General features: G+C 44.1%; 2 protein-coding genes across 6 annotated transcripts; both read right to left on the minus strand.

The window, feature by feature from the left end:
* Positions 1–314: 314 nt before the first annotated feature.
* On the minus strand, positions 315–7,858 carry LOC116806610 (nucleolar pre-ribosomal-associated protein 1-like). 4 transcript variants are annotated; one of them, XM_072929495.1, is made up of 8 exons: positions 7,558–7,858; positions 6,897–7,019; positions 5,938–6,108; positions 4,862–5,058; positions 4,104–4,328; positions 2,597–2,759; positions 844–1,033; positions 315–651 (listed from the first exon to the last, which is right to left on the minus strand). In XM_072929495.1, exons 1-8 carry the CDS (start codon positions 7,841–7,843, stop codon positions 423–425), a joined length of 1,584 nt encoding a protein of 527 aa, XP_072785596.1. In that variant the 5' UTR covers positions 7,844–7,858; the 3' UTR covers positions 315–422. The 4 variants fall into 4 exon arrangements, 3 of the variants coding, with proteins under 3 accessions (XP_072785596.1, XP_072785597.1, XP_072785598.1); XM_072929496.1 differs by having other exon boundaries at positions 487–665; XM_072929497.1 differs by lacking the exon at positions 315–651 and having other exon boundaries at positions 865–1,033; positions 2,478–2,759.
* Positions 7,859–10,286: 2,428 nt separating this feature from the next.
* Positions 10,287–17,490, minus strand: DHCR7 (7-dehydrocholesterol reductase). Of its 2 annotated transcripts, none has more exons than XM_030273484.4 (8): positions 17,464–17,490; positions 16,273–16,373; positions 15,195–15,417; positions 14,548–14,638; positions 13,688–13,901; positions 13,028–13,232; positions 12,365–12,496; positions 10,287–11,771 (listed from the first exon to the last, which is right to left on the minus strand). In XM_030273484.4, exons 2-8 carry the CDS (start codon positions 16,365–16,367, stop codon positions 11,307–11,309), a joined length of 1,425 nt encoding a protein of 474 aa, XP_030129344.2. In that variant the 5' UTR covers positions 16,368–16,373; positions 17,464–17,490; the 3' UTR covers positions 10,287–11,306. The 2 variants fall into 2 exon arrangements, with proteins under 2 accessions (XP_030129344.2, XP_012429486.2); XM_012574032.5 differs by having other exon boundaries at positions 17,293–17,482.
* Between the last annotated feature and the right edge of the window lie 959 nt (positions 17,491–18,449).

An 18,449-nucleotide genomic window follows, 5' to 3' on the forward strand; every position in this document is an offset into this window, starting at 1 on the left:
AGAGGGAGTGACCAAGTAGTGTTCTTCAAGATCAAAGTCTGATTTCTATTCCTGATCAACCAGACTTTTGCCCCAGACTTCAGATGGCATGGCAGATGGGTCTTGGCACAAGTATCTCTATCAGCCTCTTTTAAAAAAGAAGGTGATAACTTTAATTTTAAAAATTAAATTAATTTATTTATAATAATTTAATTAATTAATTTTAACTTAATTTTTAAAAAAAAATCCACTGGTAACCTTTGATTTCTTACTCCTAAATAGCTCAAACTCCTACATTCAAAGGGGATTCGTACCAGAATAAAACTGCCTCGTATAAAGGATTCTCAGGACTCGGAAAAAGCTATGAAAATTCCATGGAAACCAGAATCCATAAAACAGGAAATCGAGTCCAATCTGTATTTACAAAATCTACAACTGCCCAATCACACATATGCATACAGTCCCTCTGTGGCAAAGCAGATAAGCAGTCTCACCAATAATTCCTCTAGCCTCAGCAGCATGGGACTCTCCACTTCTTGCTTGCCTTCATCTTTACTGCTGCTGTACATGGCAACTAACCCCTTTATGCAGGCGGAGAAGAGATGTCTCCTCCAGGAATGCAGCTCCTCTGAGTTTTTAAGCACCGTGGATATGGCATCTGCCACGGCCCAGCTGCAGAGAGATAGCTGTTGATTTTCTTATTAACATTTTAACTTGGTTTTGTATATCTTAAAGATGTCTTGCTGCCAAAGTGCAAAGCAACAGATTCTCGGAGGAGAGGATGCTGTTAATGCTCCCATTCCTATCACACTGATTCCCAGGACAAACTGAGCCCTGGGGGAGGCACACACACACGCTGCCCACCTCTCTTCATTCCCTGCTCTCTCCGGAGCAGCAGGAAGGCAGTCCATCAGGTTGTGCAGCCCTTTGCTTCCCGGAGGTGGCAACACCTTGGAAAGAATTTGCAGTTTCACAGTGGCCTCAGGTGACGTTCCGGTGTCCTGAATCCCGGCACAGAGCTCCTTCCTCAGGACAGGTGTGACAGCCGAGACAACTGTGGGGAGAGCAGAAGGCTCAGATTCCTCCACCTGCAGCTGTTAACACACTAATCCCAAATCACTTTCTAATCCAGGCCCAGATTACTCAATGTCTAGGAAATAATGCTACAGCAGCTGCTAATCTGTTACAGAGAAGTGCTACACAGAGGCTCACTTCTTTACCCATCCTCTACTTCCCAGGGTGCTGACAAGGCCTTATCACTGCTTGACCTTGTAGGTAGAGCTACAGCCCCAGTCAGCCTGTTTCCTTTGCTATTGATATTTCTGGGCAATAAGAGAAATGAAATTAAAGTGATTGTGTTCTACCCAGTTGAATCCTAACTCATTGTTTTGCTGGCAGAGATTTAACACACTTGTCCATAGATGTAATGCTGCTGTGGGTTTGGAAAGTTCTGGACTGCCAGCTCAGAAGGACATTACTGTAGTCAGACCACAGCTGGAGATTTGCTTAAGAACAAATTTTTGGACTCCATAAAACTGAAAGCTCAGGTTCTGGAAAAACCACCTGGCCTTGGTATTACACAGTCCAGACTCTTCTATCCGTGCTTGAGCAAAAGGTTTTAGCTCCTGCACTAAACCAAGAGAAGCACAAAGAGAGATTTTCACATGCACTAAGCATGAAATAAGGTCTTCAAAAGAGAAATCTGGGCAGCAGTAACTGCGAGAGCACTTGGCTTCAGTCTAACAGCCAACCATCAGAACAGCTCTTCACCTTTAGTGCTGCAGAGGTACTTCCAAGACAGTCATTAGAGGTCAGACATCTAAGTTTTATATCTTTACCTATTGTGTAAATATTCCAGCAGAACCTAAACAGGGAATGTAGCCTCCTGATCACAAGCAGGGCTCAGCAGTGCCTTTACTTGTGGAAGGTCGGCTGAAACCATACTGCTCTCTGCCTTGCAAGTACACATTAACGAACGGAAGAAAGCTCGCCGTGTGTTTCCTGAGGTACTTCCCAGTGGCACTGCTGAGACACCAGAGCTCAAATTACAGCAGGTGAGTCCTGGATTGCAGGATCAGCTCGGCCACAATGGCCAGGGAGGTGTGTGAGCACTGGGCAAGGCACTGAGCCTGAACCTGGACACCAACTACAAGAGCAAGGACTGGCTCACTTTGGAGAGCCTGAAGGAAAACTTCCTCCAAACCTTTGCTGGCCGATGCTGACATCAATATCCCCAAAGCTTTAATATGCTTTGTGGATAGCAGAAATTCTCCTTGCTGCGGATGCCTTTGGTAGCTGTCTGTAAGGAGCTGCACCAAAATTTGTCCGTAGAAGTTTAATTGTTTCCCTTTTTTAGGGGATTTTTCTGATTTCTGATCAGTCAAGCTCATCTCAGGAAGTTGCAGCATGGTTTGAATGATCTCATTCAGCTGAGCTGCAGTCAAGTACATGTGCAGCTCCTCCAGAGCGTGCAGCTGGTGAGACTTCCTGGGACAGACCTGGCTTCTGTCCTTCCCCACAGTCTGCAGCTCTTCCAGGACACTTTTGGTGACTGCTTCGAAATACTCGGACAACACATGTCTGTGACCTGTTGTGATGCTCTGCATGATGGGGGCACCTGTTTTCAGCAGCTGGAGCACCCCGGAATTGAGGTGAGCTGACAGGAGCTTCACAGTGACAGGGTTCAAACCAGGCTGAGGAATAGAGCGCAGCTCCAAGGCCAGGAACCAGCTCTCCAGCGCAGGATGTCTGAAAATCAAGGTGAGCATATCCTCCAGTGTCTGTAACAAAGAGAGGAAACGGTATCAATGGATGGATAATCACAGTGCAGGGCAAATAAAGAAACTGATTCATCTGCCTATTTTCCACAGCTTGTCAATTCCAATTATTGAACATGAAATTGTCTACTGGCTGGCCAGAGGATAAAAAAATATTAATGAATTACAAGCATATAAATATCATTCTCCCAACATTTATGCTGTTATAGTGAACACTCTAAATATGTCTAAGCTCACCTCTGGAGGAAAACTGAATATTTTAGGGTTCATCAACACATTCTAATCTCCACAAATTCACAGAACAGATGAAAGAGGGGGAAAAACTCATTCCTCAAGTACATAATTTTCACAACAAGGCTTTAAACAGGGCTGAGGGAATACATTTTTTTCTGCAAAGGTGATCTCTTTCAGGACCTCTCCTGACTGTGTTCCAGCTCAGGGATGAGACTGTGGGTGATGCAGCTGGGTCACATCTCCAGACAGTAGTTTTGCAACTGCTGGACCACATGCTCTATGTTCCTAAATTCTCCTCCAAGACCTTAACAGCATCTCTGTTCAGCCCAACTATTCCCTAGAGAATCAATCAAAGTTTACTAATATGTGCCTCTGTACCAAGGGACTTGGTACCTTGTCATTTGAGAACAGTTCTGTCATCAGAGACTCCGCATCCATAAAGAGATCGACACAGCCTGATGCTCTTCCCGCTTCTGTTGATGATCCAGCTTTATCTGATTGCCCCAGCACAACAAGATGCTCAGAATGTCCACACAGAGGTCAACGGCTTGAGAACCCACAGTTTTACCAACCCATGAAAATAAAGGCATCTCAGAAGTTAAGAAAAGAGGAGAATGGGAGCGGAAGGGTAATTATCCAACAGAAACAGGAGTTAACTAAGAACTACTTAGATTTCAACCTCTTCTTGGGGAAGGAACCACTTCCCTATGTAGAAACCTCATTCTAAGAGAAGTCTCAGGTTGCCAAATAAATACTGGTAGTTTTTCATTTATACCGTGACATTTGGAGTTACACAAGCCAGTGAATTTTACTCTCTGGAAAGGTTTCTCAGGGAGATCCAAGAGTTGGATTAAAATCTTGAGTTTATTTGCGCTCACACTGATCAGAAAGCTAACCCATGCAAAGTAAATCCAACACTCTTCAATAATCAGAACAACTGACATTTGTTTACAAATTAGGTGCAGTTTTGTATGGTGCTATGTACCCTCAGAGCCAAGTAGAGATAAAAGAGCTACAGAACTGGAACCTAAGTTTTAACAGCCAAGTCATTTGTACCTTCTACCATAAAATAAACCAAACATAATTACAATATTATTACAATATTGCTCTTACACTGCTGAAGTTCTCCACTGTTGATTTCAGGTGCAGCAGCACGTGCTTTACTCCCAACAAAAGCTGCTCAGGTGGGAGCCAGGAAGTCAAGTCTCTCCATTTTGTCTGAACACCATCTTCCAGTAAGGTACTATTTCCTCTCTCACAGGCTTCCTTCAGCAAAATAGCAAATACAGAATCCAGTGCCACAGGAGGCTCTTGGCTTACCTCCTTGTGGTTTCTAAACTGTTTAAAGCATAAAAAAAGCATAAGAGAAAAACAGTGATGAGTATGAAACAAAAGTCTCTTCAGCCACCTTTGTTTTGAGATGAGCTCTGAACTGAAGCTCTGGGAGCACAAGTGTGCAGTCCTGCTAGAACAGAGCTGTCCAGCAGTGTCCCCAGGGGCATCTGTAGTGTTCACTGCTGAACTGAGAAAAACTCACCAAACCCAGCCCAGGGGCCCGTGATCCTCCACCCACCCAGGAGAACCCCAGGCACTGTAAACAGAGGCCACAGCACACACCAGGTTCTGCTGTGCCTGGTGAGGAGTCTCTGTATGACCCCTGAGCCCTGGTATCGCCTCCCAAACGCCACAAAGACCTTTTGTGTCATCAGGGAAAAGCCCTGGAGTAAACGTGCGTCCCAATGTGATCAATAAGGAAATGCAGAATTAGCTCAATAAAAATGCTGTTTCTGATGGAAATGTAACACCTATAAGCTGTGAGGATTTTAAAGGAATACTGGCTCAAGAATTCAGTGACTTCAGGTATTCCATACCACAGGTTCCTGGGACTGCTTGGCTATCCAGAGTTTATAGTATCGGTTAAACTGGTAGAGCTGAAGATACTTAGCAACTTTCAGGGACTTGAGATCTTTGTCATAGAGCTGGAACACCACGCAGAGAGCAAGGGGTTCTCTCAGAGAGTGCAGGAGGTCAGTGAAAACAGCACCAAGGTACTCCACCATGTCTGCTCCTAGAAGCAAAATAAATTAAACTACTGACATGAGCATGGACACTGGGGCAACCTTCCTTACTCTGGACCTTCGCAGCAGCCCACAGAGCATCACACAGAAAAGAACTGAATAAGATCAAAAAGTGTTTGTAGTGACCTAGACATGTGCTCCTGACCACCGAGGTACCTGAGAAATCCACCTTCACTGTGCTGTGCTAAACATGCCTGTCTCTTAACAGGGAGAGACCCTTCCAAGCACCACCTCAGAGAAGAACCGAGTTGTACTGGGGGGACACACCCAGCTAACGTGTACAAGTTAAACAGAATTTTCTGTCAGAACTGGGACTTTCAGTACAACACAGGTGCTACTCGACTGCCAAATACACACCTCCGTGAGGTGCTGTGGGGTTGGCCAATCCTGCTCCAAGCCCACCTGGTGCCCCTGTGATTTTAACGCTTTTCCCTAGGAGGTGGTACACGTTGCAGTATTTGCCCCTAGAGCTTAATTTCTGAAGTTTTCTTTGGGAAACGCATCCATTTCCTACTTAACAATGCAGTCCTCTCTCCCTACAGGCATGGGAACCACCTTCCTCTCCTGATCGCCACAGTCTGTCCTTAAAACACAGTGTTACTGAAGCCAGCTACTTCTAGAACCAAGACTGTCCATGCAGGGACAGTGACCCTTCTCTTTAGGGTCAGGGGAAAAGGGCAGAAGCACCTACAGAGCTTCAATGCCTCTTTTGAGCACAAAACATCATGAATCTGCACCTCCTTCTGCTTGCAGGGAAGATAATAAAATGCCTCAAGTTAAAAAATGATAAATGGTAAAAAATGGTAGAAATGATGCCACTTTCACTCCACTGGTAGAAATGACACATAAAACAAAAAAAAAATCTGTACCTGTTCGATTTTCAGACTGAAGCAACAGTATATTCCTGGCTTCTAATGCAGCAGGGACAACAGCACTGAAGGGAAATGTTTGGATAATCATGTCTTCATTTAAAGAGAACCCAATTTCTTCATCTAAGCCATCACTGCCCTCAATCAGAACATCCACCATACCCAGGACATCTAATAAGTGAAGGAAAAAATGTAAGCAGAGGATCCAGAGTAACTGGAAAAAGAACTGAGGTAGAATGCAACATTCCAGGAACACAAGGTATCCTCTTAGTTTAAAAAAAAACCAAAAAACCAAAAAAAACCCCAAACAAACAAAAAACCCCAAACACACACACATACAAACAAAAAAAACCCACAAACAAACAAACAAAAAACCCCAAAAACAAAGGCACACTTGTCAGGCAATACAATGTTAAGTGCAGCACAAAAATCACAGCTGTACTGTACTTCACTCTGCCTTTCAATGCTGCTGTTCAGCACAGGCTGCCCAGAGAAGCTGTGGCTGCCCCTGGATCCCTGGAAGTGTCCAAGGCCAGGCTGGACAGGGCTTAGAGCACCCTGGGATAGTGGAAGGTGCCCCTGCCCATGGCAGAGGGTGGAACTGGATGAGCTTTAAAAAAAGATGCCTTCCCATCCAAACCCTTCTGGGATTCTATGATTCTATGAACAGCTCCAGGCAGAAGGACTAAATTTCAATTTTAGTTCGAAAATGCTGCTGCAAGAGCATGAAGAGAGATTTTAAATACTATTAAAGTGGCACAACCACATCAAAAATTATGTTTGGGGGTAAAGTAGTAACTTTGCAATTCCAACTTCTGATACCAAGTACATGGAGGGCTGAATCCTGGAGGTCCTCACATAACAGGATTTCTATGGTTATCCATCCCCAGTTTGCTGCTTAGGGTTAGAAAACATAGCCCCAAGTCGTGGAATTCTGTTGTTAAGGGGATACCACATACCACCAACGTGAGAGACAGGGATGCTGATGTTATCAGAGTCCTGTTGACCACACTGGCTTCCTGAACCAGGTCTGCTGCCTTGTCTTTGTAGGGGTAGGGCTTTGTCGTCAGCTTCAGCAGGATCTGTCAGCAAAAGTGGAGAGAAAACTAAGTGCACCGGCTCTCAAGTATAGGGGAACCATGCTCTGCTAAGGAAGACCATGTGCTAAAAGGGGCTGGAAGCCGGGTGGATTTTAGGAGGACAAGTTCCATATTACTTCTGCAGGATTCTGTCTACAGTCCCTGCTCTACAAACCAAATACATCAAACTACAAAAAAACAAACAAACAAACAAAACAAAAACAAAAAAACCCCAAAAAACCCCTTAAATTAACAACAACAAAAATAATTATTCCTAACTCCATAAACCCATACTGCCTCAAACCATTCCAAGGAGGGCGGCAGGAGGGGTGGGTAAAGCCAGCGCCCCGCACGCAGCCCCGGCGGGATTTTCCGGCACGCGGTCGCTCCCGGCGTCTGGAGAGGGACGCGCGGAGGTTGGGAAAGGGGGCGCAGCCCTGTTCCGATGCCGCTTGCCCCCACACACACTACCCCCGGCCCGTGAGGGCTGTGACCGCGCCTCCGCCGCCCGCCAAAACCGGCCCCACCGGGCCGCCCTCACCGCTGCCATTCTTCTCAGTCACCGCATCCCTGTGCACCGCTGAATCTCCTTCACCCCGCCCCTCTATTACAGACACCGGCCCGCTCGCCGCTCGCTCCTGCCCCTCACCCTTCCCACCCCGGCACCCAGCGGCGAGGGGCAGGGCGCTGGCTGGGGGGCTGCAGTACCGCTCTCTGCCCACACGGCGGCAGCACCGCCGCCCGCCACAGCCGGGGCCGCCGCTCGCCTCGGGGCCGCGGGCGGGGCAGGCAGCAAAAAAGAAAAGGCGCGATCCCCTCCAAAACATCCTCGGCAATAAATGCTCCAAAACATCCCGCACGGAAAAAAACACCAACAAAAAAACCCCCTGCCTCTAACCCAATAAGAACCAAAAGAAAAAACTTTTTCTTTTAAACTATTTTTCAATATATTTTATTTTTATGTTTTTCATATCTATGTTAACATTTTGACATATAATGTACATTGATGTAGAACTATATTTTTATAATTTTTTACATTTATTCCTATTATATTTTATTACATTTTATATTTTTTCATATTTTAATATATGGATTACACATTTCTATATTCAGCTTAAAATAAACTCCTGTCTCTCTATAAGTCAAAATCTAAAAAAACCCCTTTCTTTTAAACTGTGTTTAAATTTATCTATATTTTTCACATTTATATTCAAATGTATATTTTAAACGTAGATTGATGTATGGTGTTATTTATATTCTCTCTCTTCCTAATACTTATTTTTATTTGTATTTTTATATATATCTGTATACATTGATTATATATGTCTATATTTAGAATTATATAAAAATAACATGAATATTGATATTTTTTTCAATTAAAACCCTGCCTGTAACTTCTACTTTATATTGATGTATTATATTTATAAATAGATATAATATATAAGGTAGCAAGATAGATAAATTATTCTTTATATTATATTGCATATATACTGCTAATACTTATATTTACTTACATTTAAAATTTTAAAATAGATCTTTATGTATTTATTATATATTTCTATACATAGATTTCTAATTCTATTTTATGTTGGAACTCAAAATGTCCCTCAGACATTTTTGGACTTTCCAGGCCCACGTCAGAAACATTTGAGACCCTGGCAGGCAGCTGGAAACAGCTGTGATTTTGGATTTGAACCATGGAATGATTAACCAACCTTGCAGGAAGAACAAGAGGTCAGAAAAGTTTAGATATTATAGTAGAAGTAGTCACAAAATAAAAGGAAGAATTTTTGAGTGCTGTACAGGGGGGTTTTAAGTCTTGTACAGGGCAGTTTTTAAGTTTTGTACATGGGGGTCAGAAGTTTTAAGATGGAGGGATTTGGGCCTGCCCTGTCCTCCCTCTTTCTTCTTCCTTACCTCCATGTTCTTGGTGATGTTGGCACTCACAGATTGGTTTAGTAAGAAAGGCACCACTTAATATAGGTAATAGGCATTGGGGAAAAACTATAAACACATTAACACATAATGTACATATAAAAGATAGCACCAGCCCTGGGAGGGAGGAGAGAAGACGGCAGACAGAGAGGATGTCAGGGGTGTGTGTGTCTTTGCCTGAGCTGTTGAGCAAACCACAGCAGCCCAAGAAAACAATCTTTTAGATAACTTGCAATAAACAACCACGAGACCAAACAACAAGGGACTACTGAGCCTTTCTTGGGAAGCATGGGTTGGAGGAGTTTTTCCACCACACAAAGCCACCCCGCAACCTAGGGTGGGCTTCGACACTCTTTATTTGGTTCACCTTGGAAAACAGAATTCCAACGAGCTCTTGAAATTCAGCTCTTGAAATCCATTTTTTAAGAGTGCCTTTTGTATGCTTTAGTCACTCTGAAAGATACCCATGTAACAAGAAAAGAAATAGCTGAGGGAAAATTAGCAGAATTTTATTTGTCCTGAAACTAAGAATTAAGAACCTTAAATTCTTACAAACATGGTTTTATACAAACTATAGGGAATGAAGTTTTCCATCCCCACTAAAGAAATGGATGTGGCTTACCCATGGCTGCAGTACCCCCAAGGCTGTAACTGCTCTGCCAGGGGTTCATCCATGGCCATGGCTCTGAGGTGCTCCAGCACGACCCCACGCACAGGCACTGATGTTTCAAGGGCTACCTGCTGAGCATGGCCTAATTCACAGTCACAGAGGCTTCAGGTTTATCCCTAGGCCACAATCCCTTCTTGGGCAAGGACATAACCATGGCCACATATGCTCTGAGAGATTCCTGCTCTGCCATGGGCTTATTCCCAGCCACAGATGCCTGCAGGGGTCTTGCTTCTCTCTGGGCTCATCCACAGGTCACAGCTCCCTCGACTGGAGCTCACACTGGAGTTCCAGCAGCAAAAAATCAGCAGCGATACCCTGGCCACCTGCCAGCCCAGGTGTGTCACCATGTCTGTCATCCATGTCCCCAGGTATAGCACAGGGAGAAGAGAAACACTACAGCCAGCAGCAAAATCAAAATGAAACCCCTAATGAGCCCCATGACAAGCACAGGAGCCTGATGACTCAACAGCACCCACAGCTATAAATCCAATCCAGCACATTCCAGTCAAAGCTGCTCTTACCTCAAACCCTTCAAGCTCCATGTCAGGCACCAAAAAGGACTGCCATGGTTTAACCTCAGCTGGCAACTCAGCCCCACACAGTTGCTTGCTCACTCCCCCACAGTGGGATGTAGGAAGGAATCAGGAAAGGGAGAGAACTCACGCTTGAGATAAACATGGTTTAATAGGTAAAGGAAAAACTGCACACAAACAAAGCACAATAAGGGATCTACTCCCCACTTGCCACCTGCAGGCAGATGCTCAGCCATCTCCAGGAAAGCAGGGCTCCACCACATGTAATGGTGATTTGGAATGACAAATACCATCACTCCTGACATCCCCCACTTCCTTCTTCCTCCGGCTTTATATACTGAGCATGATGCCATATAGCCTGGGATATTCCTTGGGTCAGTTGGGGTCAGCTGTCTTGCCCTTGTCCCCTCCCAGCTTCTTGTGCTCACGCAGCCCACTCCCTGGTGGGTGGGGTGAGATGCAAAAAAAGGCCTTGATGCTGTGTAAACACTGCTCAGGTGTAGTGAAAACATCCCTGTGTTATCAACACTGTCTCAGTTCAAGTCCAAAACTATGCCCATACCAGCTACTAGGAAAAAAATTAACTACTCCAGTCCAAGTAGCTCAGCTCAGTAGCTTCACAAAGTCTGGTTTCAGTAGCAAAATAAAACTCAGTAGGTCATGTTCTCTATTGTCAGGTGCTGAAAACTGCACTAATTTATAAGTTTTCACTTTTGTTTTAGATGATAAGTTATTTCAAACCAGTTTCTTTCCACCGTTCATCTTTGACAAGAAATCAACAATCAAACCTCCTTTGCAGCTGTTCTCAATTGCAGGTTCTGATGGCCACAAGCAGCTGCATCAGAAAACTTCTTTCCTAAAGAGATGACAGAACTCTTTTCTTCTCTCCTGAAGCACTGCAAACTGCTTCCAGAACCCTGCTAACATCAAGGGTAAGGCCAACTCCCAGCTTTGGGATTTCTCAGGAGTCTCAATACATGCATCTTTTCTCAAACTCCAAGTTAATTTGGAAATGGGGTGATTCAGAGGGATATTCCAATTGAAAGAGTCTTCTAAAAAAATGGGGCAGATCAGGGCCTCACTTCAGTTACTTTAAACATGGCGTGCTTGTATATTTCTTCTTTCTTCCTTCCCCTGCATCCTGGGTTAGCCTTAAAATATCCTGGGTAGGAGCCGGTAGGGCACTGCAGCAGTGTAGCGCTTCCAGTCCTCCCCATACTTGCTGCTGCAACGGTGCTCGTCCCTGATGCAGCGGTGGGTGAGCAGAATGGTCATGTAAATGATGTAGAAGTAAGGCAGTATGTGCTCAAAGCCACAAGCCAGGCAATAGGCCAGCGAGCCCATCAGGTCTCCTGTGTAGTTGAAATGACGTGCCCAGCCCCAAAATCCCGAGGTCATCAGCTTGCTGTAGTACTTGGTGCCATCCACAGACGTGTAGGAGCACTCGATGTACTCCGGCTTCTTCCCCCAGATCCTGCAGTTGCCGTTGGTGCGACGGAACAGGTCCTTCTGGTGGTTGGTCATTCTGAAGATGAAATAACCCAGCAAGCCCAACGTCAGGACCCCTACAGCATGAGCTGTGCACAGCTGGACAGGGTGGTAAACCAAGTACAGACCCTGGGGAGCACAAAAACAATCAGCCATTTACTTCCAACATAGGCTCAGCATGCCAGACCAATTCCTTGACTACAGTGATCCATAACAGACTAGAAGAAGGGAGTAGAACAATCTACTGCAATAGTAAAACTGCACAAAACTTTCAGAAAACTCTGCATCCTAGAGTTTCTTTTTCTCTTTCTCACTCCAAAATTGCACTTCTTCATGAAACAAGAAGAGAGAAGTTGCAAGGGTGCAAACTGGACAGAAGGAAAACCTAAGGAACAAAACCCAAACATGCCACCACTAACCAGAAGACCCTCAACAAGCAGGAATAAAAAGAAAGGAAACTGAAAGGATTTAGAAAAGTATGCAGCCACAATCATCAATGACAGAAACAGGCACAACAGAAGGCCAGGAGAGGTAAAGACGTCAAATCCATGCAGGGACAGGAAGCCTTCCTATAGGAGAATTGTTAAAAGAATGTTGAAATAATTTCTCTAGAGTGGGACTACATAGAAACACTTCGGGTACAAATTAAACTGCTAGAAAGAATGTTTCTGGAAAGTTTCACTCCTGTTAGCACAAATACACAGTCTATTACATATTTTTACCTGCAAAGTGTAGAGATAAGGCAACCAAACACAGTCTCCCCAGCCCAAATACCATCCAAAATGATCATGGCAGATATCAATGGTTTTCAAGTACCAGGCTTCATTCCAAAAGAAGTCCAGAACATAAATACCCTGCAACAGAATAATTTCACATTAATTACGGAGCACTGTCAGCAGTTACCCTGTTTAACAGCATTAGCCTAATGTCTGTGCTACCGTGTGATATGATTTCAAAATTCACTGGTGTTTTCATGTTAGCACTTCAAAACCAGACATTTCTGAACACGGTTAAGAAAAACTATCACATAAATACAACCTACCTGGATACACAATATCTATCTCTCTAGACAGATAAAGCAATAGGATGACTAAGGCAAATGTACAACTCAAGGACAAACACTTGGGAAGTGAAGTCACAACCGACCCTGATTTCATTCAGCTTAGAGTCACAGGGTTACAAAGAGGAGGGATATAATGTCTACTGAGCAGGCTTCCATTTACACAGATCAGGGAATAAATGCAAAGAAGTCCCATCACTGAATGAGCTTGTTTCAGGCCATGAAAAAATGCTTCAGTTTCATTTTTCCATGGAAGGAGTTTTTTTCTTACTTTCATATTAGCTTATTTCCAAACTTGTTTCTTAATTTCCTCCTCAGAATTTACCTGGAGCACATTGACAAGGATCATGGAGTTTGTCACTTCACCGTACAGCTCCTGTTGTTTGGCAGCAAAGGAAAGGTTGATTAGAGTCCAGGCCACAATCCCAGGGCGCCCATTGAAGAACAGCTTGAAATCAAACCACTTCCCTATTCGAGGGTTAAATTCAATCCCCATCATATAGTCATAAAAAAAGTTGCCAGTGAATTTGCTGTAAAAAAAATGAGATATGCACACAGTTATATACAAATACAGGCAATTGCTATTCTGACTACACAATTCAGTTTAATTTTATGTAGTTATAATAAAAATCATAAAACCATGTAACGTCATGCAAGATAACACAAACTGACCTGACCAAAGTTTTCATCAGTAGACATAAATTGTAGAATTTTAGAGGTGCCTGAGTATACTCTTGGTAACACTTCTGAACAGTCTAACTTTATTTAGGATGGGTGTATCTGTGACACTGAGACTGCCAAACCCATGGTATGCAGCATGAAACACAAGGGATCGTGCTGGTGAAGCAAAGAATCACTGCCATACACTGGCTTAGCTCTCTGTACCAGTGAAATATACTCCATCATACAATTTATATATCTGATTTTTATTTAACAATTTTAATCTCTGATACCTAGTATTCTCTCACTACTAAAATCCACATACCAGTCTTTTGCATTGGTAGGGAAAAAGTAGCCTTTGATCATTGCAAAGGTGGACACTGCATATCCCAAGATATTGGCACACCACAGGAGAGGAATCCAGTTGTCAAAAATGATGGTAGGTGAGAAGAAGTGGAAGTAAGAAGCATTTGCAAACCAAAGCACATGGGTAATGATCCAGGCCTGAAGTCCATTGATTTCATATTTATTCATGACACCTAGAATGTGAAGATAAAATGGAGTGTTAGTTCCCCTGCACTAATACAGCTTTTAATTAATATGGGTATGCACAGAATACACAGAAGCTCAATCAACTGCTCATGAAATGACCTCTTTCTCCTCATCTCCCAATACCTTGAGGCAATTTTCTGAAAGTTCCATTAGACTCTGCTGTACCCATTATGCTTTGTTAGGCTGAGTTTTTCTCCTCACAAACAGAATTTAGACTTTCTCCACAACTGACTAGAATAACAAGCCACCAGTAACAGTTCACATCACACACTTTGTCTAAGTCCCTTGGGTTAATGGAGCTTGAGCAGATCAAACTATCTTGTCAAATACCAGCAACAGTCCACTGACAATTTTAAGTGCCACAGCTATCAACCAATACTTTTCCATTCCTGGTGTGGTGCCTACCAGATCAACAGTTTTATTCATTATAAGATAGAGAAATGCTACAAATTATTCTAAAAGATGGCCTAGATTGCTTTCTAGTTTTGTTTGAACTGAACGTGTGAGGAAGGTGAGAGCATTTATATCCACATTTCCTCTGGTTACACATGGGTTTATAAAAGACTCTAAGAACAGAAATACTATCATTTCAGAAGCTTGCATGGTGTGCATGTATTCCAAGGAAGACCTTACCAGCAGGGGTGATAGCACCTTCTTGTACACCTCCTACATATCCAGAGAGAAATTTATGGCAGAAATCAGGAATGGACACGTACAAAAACACCTAAAAGGGAGAAAATGTATTCACAGTAAATACAGACAAGACAAAACCCCTCAAAACACTATCGCTTACATACATATACCAAATATAACATTTCTCTTAAGTTTCTAGTAAGTATTGGGTAGGCCAAAAAGGCAATATTTAGCTGTTGTGATTTTAGACTATTCTACAGATCTAAAATTGTATTTCATGTAAGGCTGTCATCCCTTTTTGGTGGGGAGGCAGGACAGTTGGTAACTACATTCAGATCCTCATTCTTTTATTTTATTTTATTTCTCATGTATTAATTTAAAGCAAATGGGTATTGTTGTTAGGTAGCTGCTTTTTCTTAAAAACCTCACTAAGAAATATGTCACACAAGGAATATTTCTGTATATTCCCATTTTACTTATTTTCCAAGCATGTAGGCTTCATTTGGAATACAAAACACCTTTGAAATTTTGAAACGCCAAAGAGTAAATGCCAGTGCAACATTCCACCATCCTTTGTGCAAAAGGATTCATCCAATAGCTGTGGAAGAAACCAGACACTGCATCCAGAACATAACTCAATAATGTACCTGGAAAGCGACCCAAATGGAATAAATGGCAGCAGCCTTATAGGTAAGCATGGGAGTCCTGTTCCAGATTTCAGACAGATGCTTATTCCCTGTGAGCAAGTCCAGCAGTGGATCAGTCAGAGAGCACTGGTACTGGGCACAGGACATGATGAAGTAATACACAATCAGTGGTGCAAACATAAGCAGGAAAAGGATGCTTGCCAGGGAAAACCAGTCCACCTCCCTGTAATCCAAAACAGAGCATTTTGTTTCCCCAGGTTTCAGGCAGATGAGTTACATCAGACAATTTTTTCAATGTACCTTCTAGACTTAACTGGATGAAAACTGAAAATGTGCTCAGGGCACAGACATGTCTGGGGGTCAAACAGCCATAAAAAGCTCAGCACAGAACATACTTTGCCACAAACTGCACTAAAACTATGCTTGTTGATCAGAGCAAGAGATTAGACAGAATCTGCCCTCCAAAAACCAGATTATTATTACAGACTTCACTTTTCTTGATGGCTCTAACTGGTGGAATATACAGTTGGAAGTGATAATGGAATCCCAAGAACATTATGCAAGGCTTGGAAACTTGGAAAAGACAGACCTTGGACAGCCATATGTTGAATTTTCTGTGCCACTGTTGCTGTTCCCAGCTGCAGTACAATGCCCTACTAATACCTGCCCAACTCCTTGGGAACTGGGACATGAGTCATAAATCTTGCAACAACAGGACTTGTCAGCTGGGAGTGCCACAGATGCCAGAATGTCTGTTTTCCAAACTTCAGGAAATCTTTATTTCCTTGAAGGAACCAGAAATTTTATCAATTCTTATGATTTGCTTTTGTTTTTTTGTAAGGAGTGTGTTTTAACCCAAACCATCCGGAAAACTCTCTGCCATAAAAAACTTGAAGAACTCTTCTTCAGCACCTGTTGCTAAAGCAATTTACCCATGAGCCTTCCAGAGAAGGGCAACACAAAAATCTGTTATTAGTAGAGGGAAGTTTAAAAGGAATACAGCATCTCTAAGAGTAAGAATGAAATTAGAAATACATTAGAAATACAAGGACTACTTAGGATCATTGACTTCTCTCACCATGCTCTTCCCCACTGGCCTTGAGATGCTTTATAATTTTGCATGTTTTGGTGTTTTATTTCTTCAGCAAGTTTTTTCTCCTGATGGGCTACCATGATGTCCTGTAGGAAAGAAAATACGAATCCTATTAGTCCAGCTAATTATCAATAATTCACATGCCTCTACAAGAGAATCTCAAATAAAAGTTACTAAAATCTATTATATAAACTTCAGACCACACAAAATATAGGGGTGGAGGACAGGAAGCAAAAATTTTCACCATTTAATTCCTTATGAACTTGCATTCAGCAAAACTTAATCAAAACACTGATATCAAAGTAATCCATTAAACTTCTTGCTAACTGGAAATTTCTTTTAGGATACATAAATAATAAATCACTTATTACATGTAGATGTAAAAGGAAAAAAAAATGTTTCACCACACTGTCCTAAGCCTTTGTAACTTAACTGCCTTTTTTAATTTGAGAAATTGCTACTGCTGTAACATTATCTGTATGGGACCTTGTCAGCTGGATACTTTTGCTCAGAGTCCTTGCTCCATATATGTCATTTCCACCATAGAAAACAAGCTATAATCCCATCTGAATAAAAAATCAGTGGGAATGGAGAATGATTTACCTGGCACCACCTAACTCTCAGTGCAACATGCTTTCTTTCGTTCTGATCAAACACTTCTTATGCTAAAGAAAAGCATCCTATAATCGGAACTATGGACTGACGTCCCGGCCCTAAGTGCCTCATCACGGTGAACCCGATCCATTATCTGCACATGGACTGAGCCTGGCCATACCCTTTGCATCCACCTCCTTTTGGGCAGCCTGTTCCAACAGCGAATAATTCTCTCGCATCTAATCGGACTCTCCACTACCTCGCCTTTAGGCCATTTCCTTTAGTCCTCCCCTCCTAGGCTTCTTTTCATTAGCCGTGTGGAGGGAAGGGGGCTCGTCGGTCCCCTAAGCCCACACGGCTGATTCCCTTCCCGTCCCAGTCCCCGACACGGTAAGTAACGAACGCACTCACCTAGGGAACCGGGGCCGCTCTCTCACCGAGGATCCGCACCGCACCGCACCGCACCGCACCGCACCGCACCGCACCGCACCGCACCGCACCGCACCGCACCGCACCGCACCGCACCGCACCGCACCGCACCCCTCGACCACCCCGACCGCCGCCGCTCCACCTCTGCCGCACCTGCGGCCCCTCAGGCGGCACCGGCCCCGCCCCCACCTCACGGCCTCAGCCAATCCCCGCCGCGCCCCGCCCATCCTGCCGCTCCCCATTGGTGGCGCGGGCTCGTCCCATGGGCCGAGGAGCGCGCGTTCCGCCCCTGTCTGGGACCCGCGCTCTGCCGGGCACGTAGGCCGGGAGGGAGCGTTGCTGGAGTGGGAATGGTGTCCAAGGAAATAGGGTACACCTGCACTTGGGTGGCAACGTGGAGCCCCTAAGCCAATCTGGGCCGCCTTGAGTCGCTATTAAACTCTCTACATTCCACTGTTCTCTGCAATTTCCAATGGTCCCGCGGAAAAAGGCCTGGGGGTGCTGGCCGAGAGCTTCTGAACACAAGCCCAGGTGTGCCCAGGTGGCCAAGAAGGATAATGGCATCCTGGCATGTGTCAGCAGTAGTGTGGCTAGCAGCACCAGGGCAGTGATCGTCCCTCTGTTCTGGGCACTGCTGAGGCCCTACCTTGAATTGTGGGGTCAGTTTTGGGCACCTTAATCCAAGACATTGAGTTGCTGGAGTGTGTCCAGAAAAGGGAATGGATCTGAGGGGAGGGAGGGGGGATGAGGTCTCAGTCTGCAGAAAAGGAGGGGATCTTACACTCTACAACTCCCTGAAGGGAGGCTGTAGCCTGTAAGCCCTTCTCCCAAATGACAAGCGACAAGAGAAGAGGAAATGGCTTCAAATTGTGCCAAGGCTCAGACATTAAAAGTTTCTTCATGGAAAGTGCTGGCAGGCATTGGAACAGACTGCCCAGAGTGGTGGTCGAGTCACCACTGCTGGAGGTAAAGGCCATGTGTATGTGGCGGCTGGGGATATGCTTTAGCGGTGTGCTTGGCAGTGCTGGATTTGTGGTTGGGCTCAGTGATCTCACAGGTCTTTTCCAACTTAAATTATTCTGATTCTAGTAAAGAAAGAAATTAGAATCCCGTGTGAAAGGTGGCTTACGGCAGCCAAA

This window comes from Taeniopygia guttata, chromosome 5 (genome assembly GCF_048771995.1).
Source record: "Taeniopygia guttata chromosome 5, bTaeGut7.mat, whole genome shotgun sequence".
In the NCBI taxonomy this organism is placed as follows: domain Eukaryota; kingdom Metazoa; phylum Chordata; class Aves; order Passeriformes; family Estrildidae; genus Taeniopygia; species Taeniopygia guttata.

Bases quoted from the DNA above. Each gene is read 5' to 3' on its own strand.
- LOC116806610 (XM_072929495.1), bottom strand. From the start codon at position 7,843: ATGTTTTGGAGGGGATCGCGCCTTTTCTTTTTTGCTGCCTGCCCCGCC. The intron at 7,020-7,557 runs GTGAGGGCGGCC...TTTTGCTGACAG, and splicing joins GACTGAGAAGAATGGCAGCG to ATCCTGCTGAAGCTGACGAC. The intron at 652-843 runs GTGGGCAGCGTG...ATCTCTCTGCAG, and splicing joins AGAGCAGGGAATGAAGAGAG to CTGGGCCGTGGCAGATGCCA.
- DHCR7 (XM_030273484.4), bottom strand. From the start codon at position 16,367: ATGGTAGCCCATCAGGAGAAAAAACTTGCTGAAGAAATAAAACACCAA. The intron at 15,418-16,272 runs GTGAGAGAAGTC...TTTGGATTACAG, and splicing joins GGCCAGTGGGGAAGAGCATG to GGAGGTGGACTGGTTTTCCC. The intron at 14,639-15,194 runs GTACATTATTGA...TCTCCCTTTTAG, and splicing joins CCATTTGGGTCGCTTTCCAG to GTGTTTTTGTACGTGTCCAT.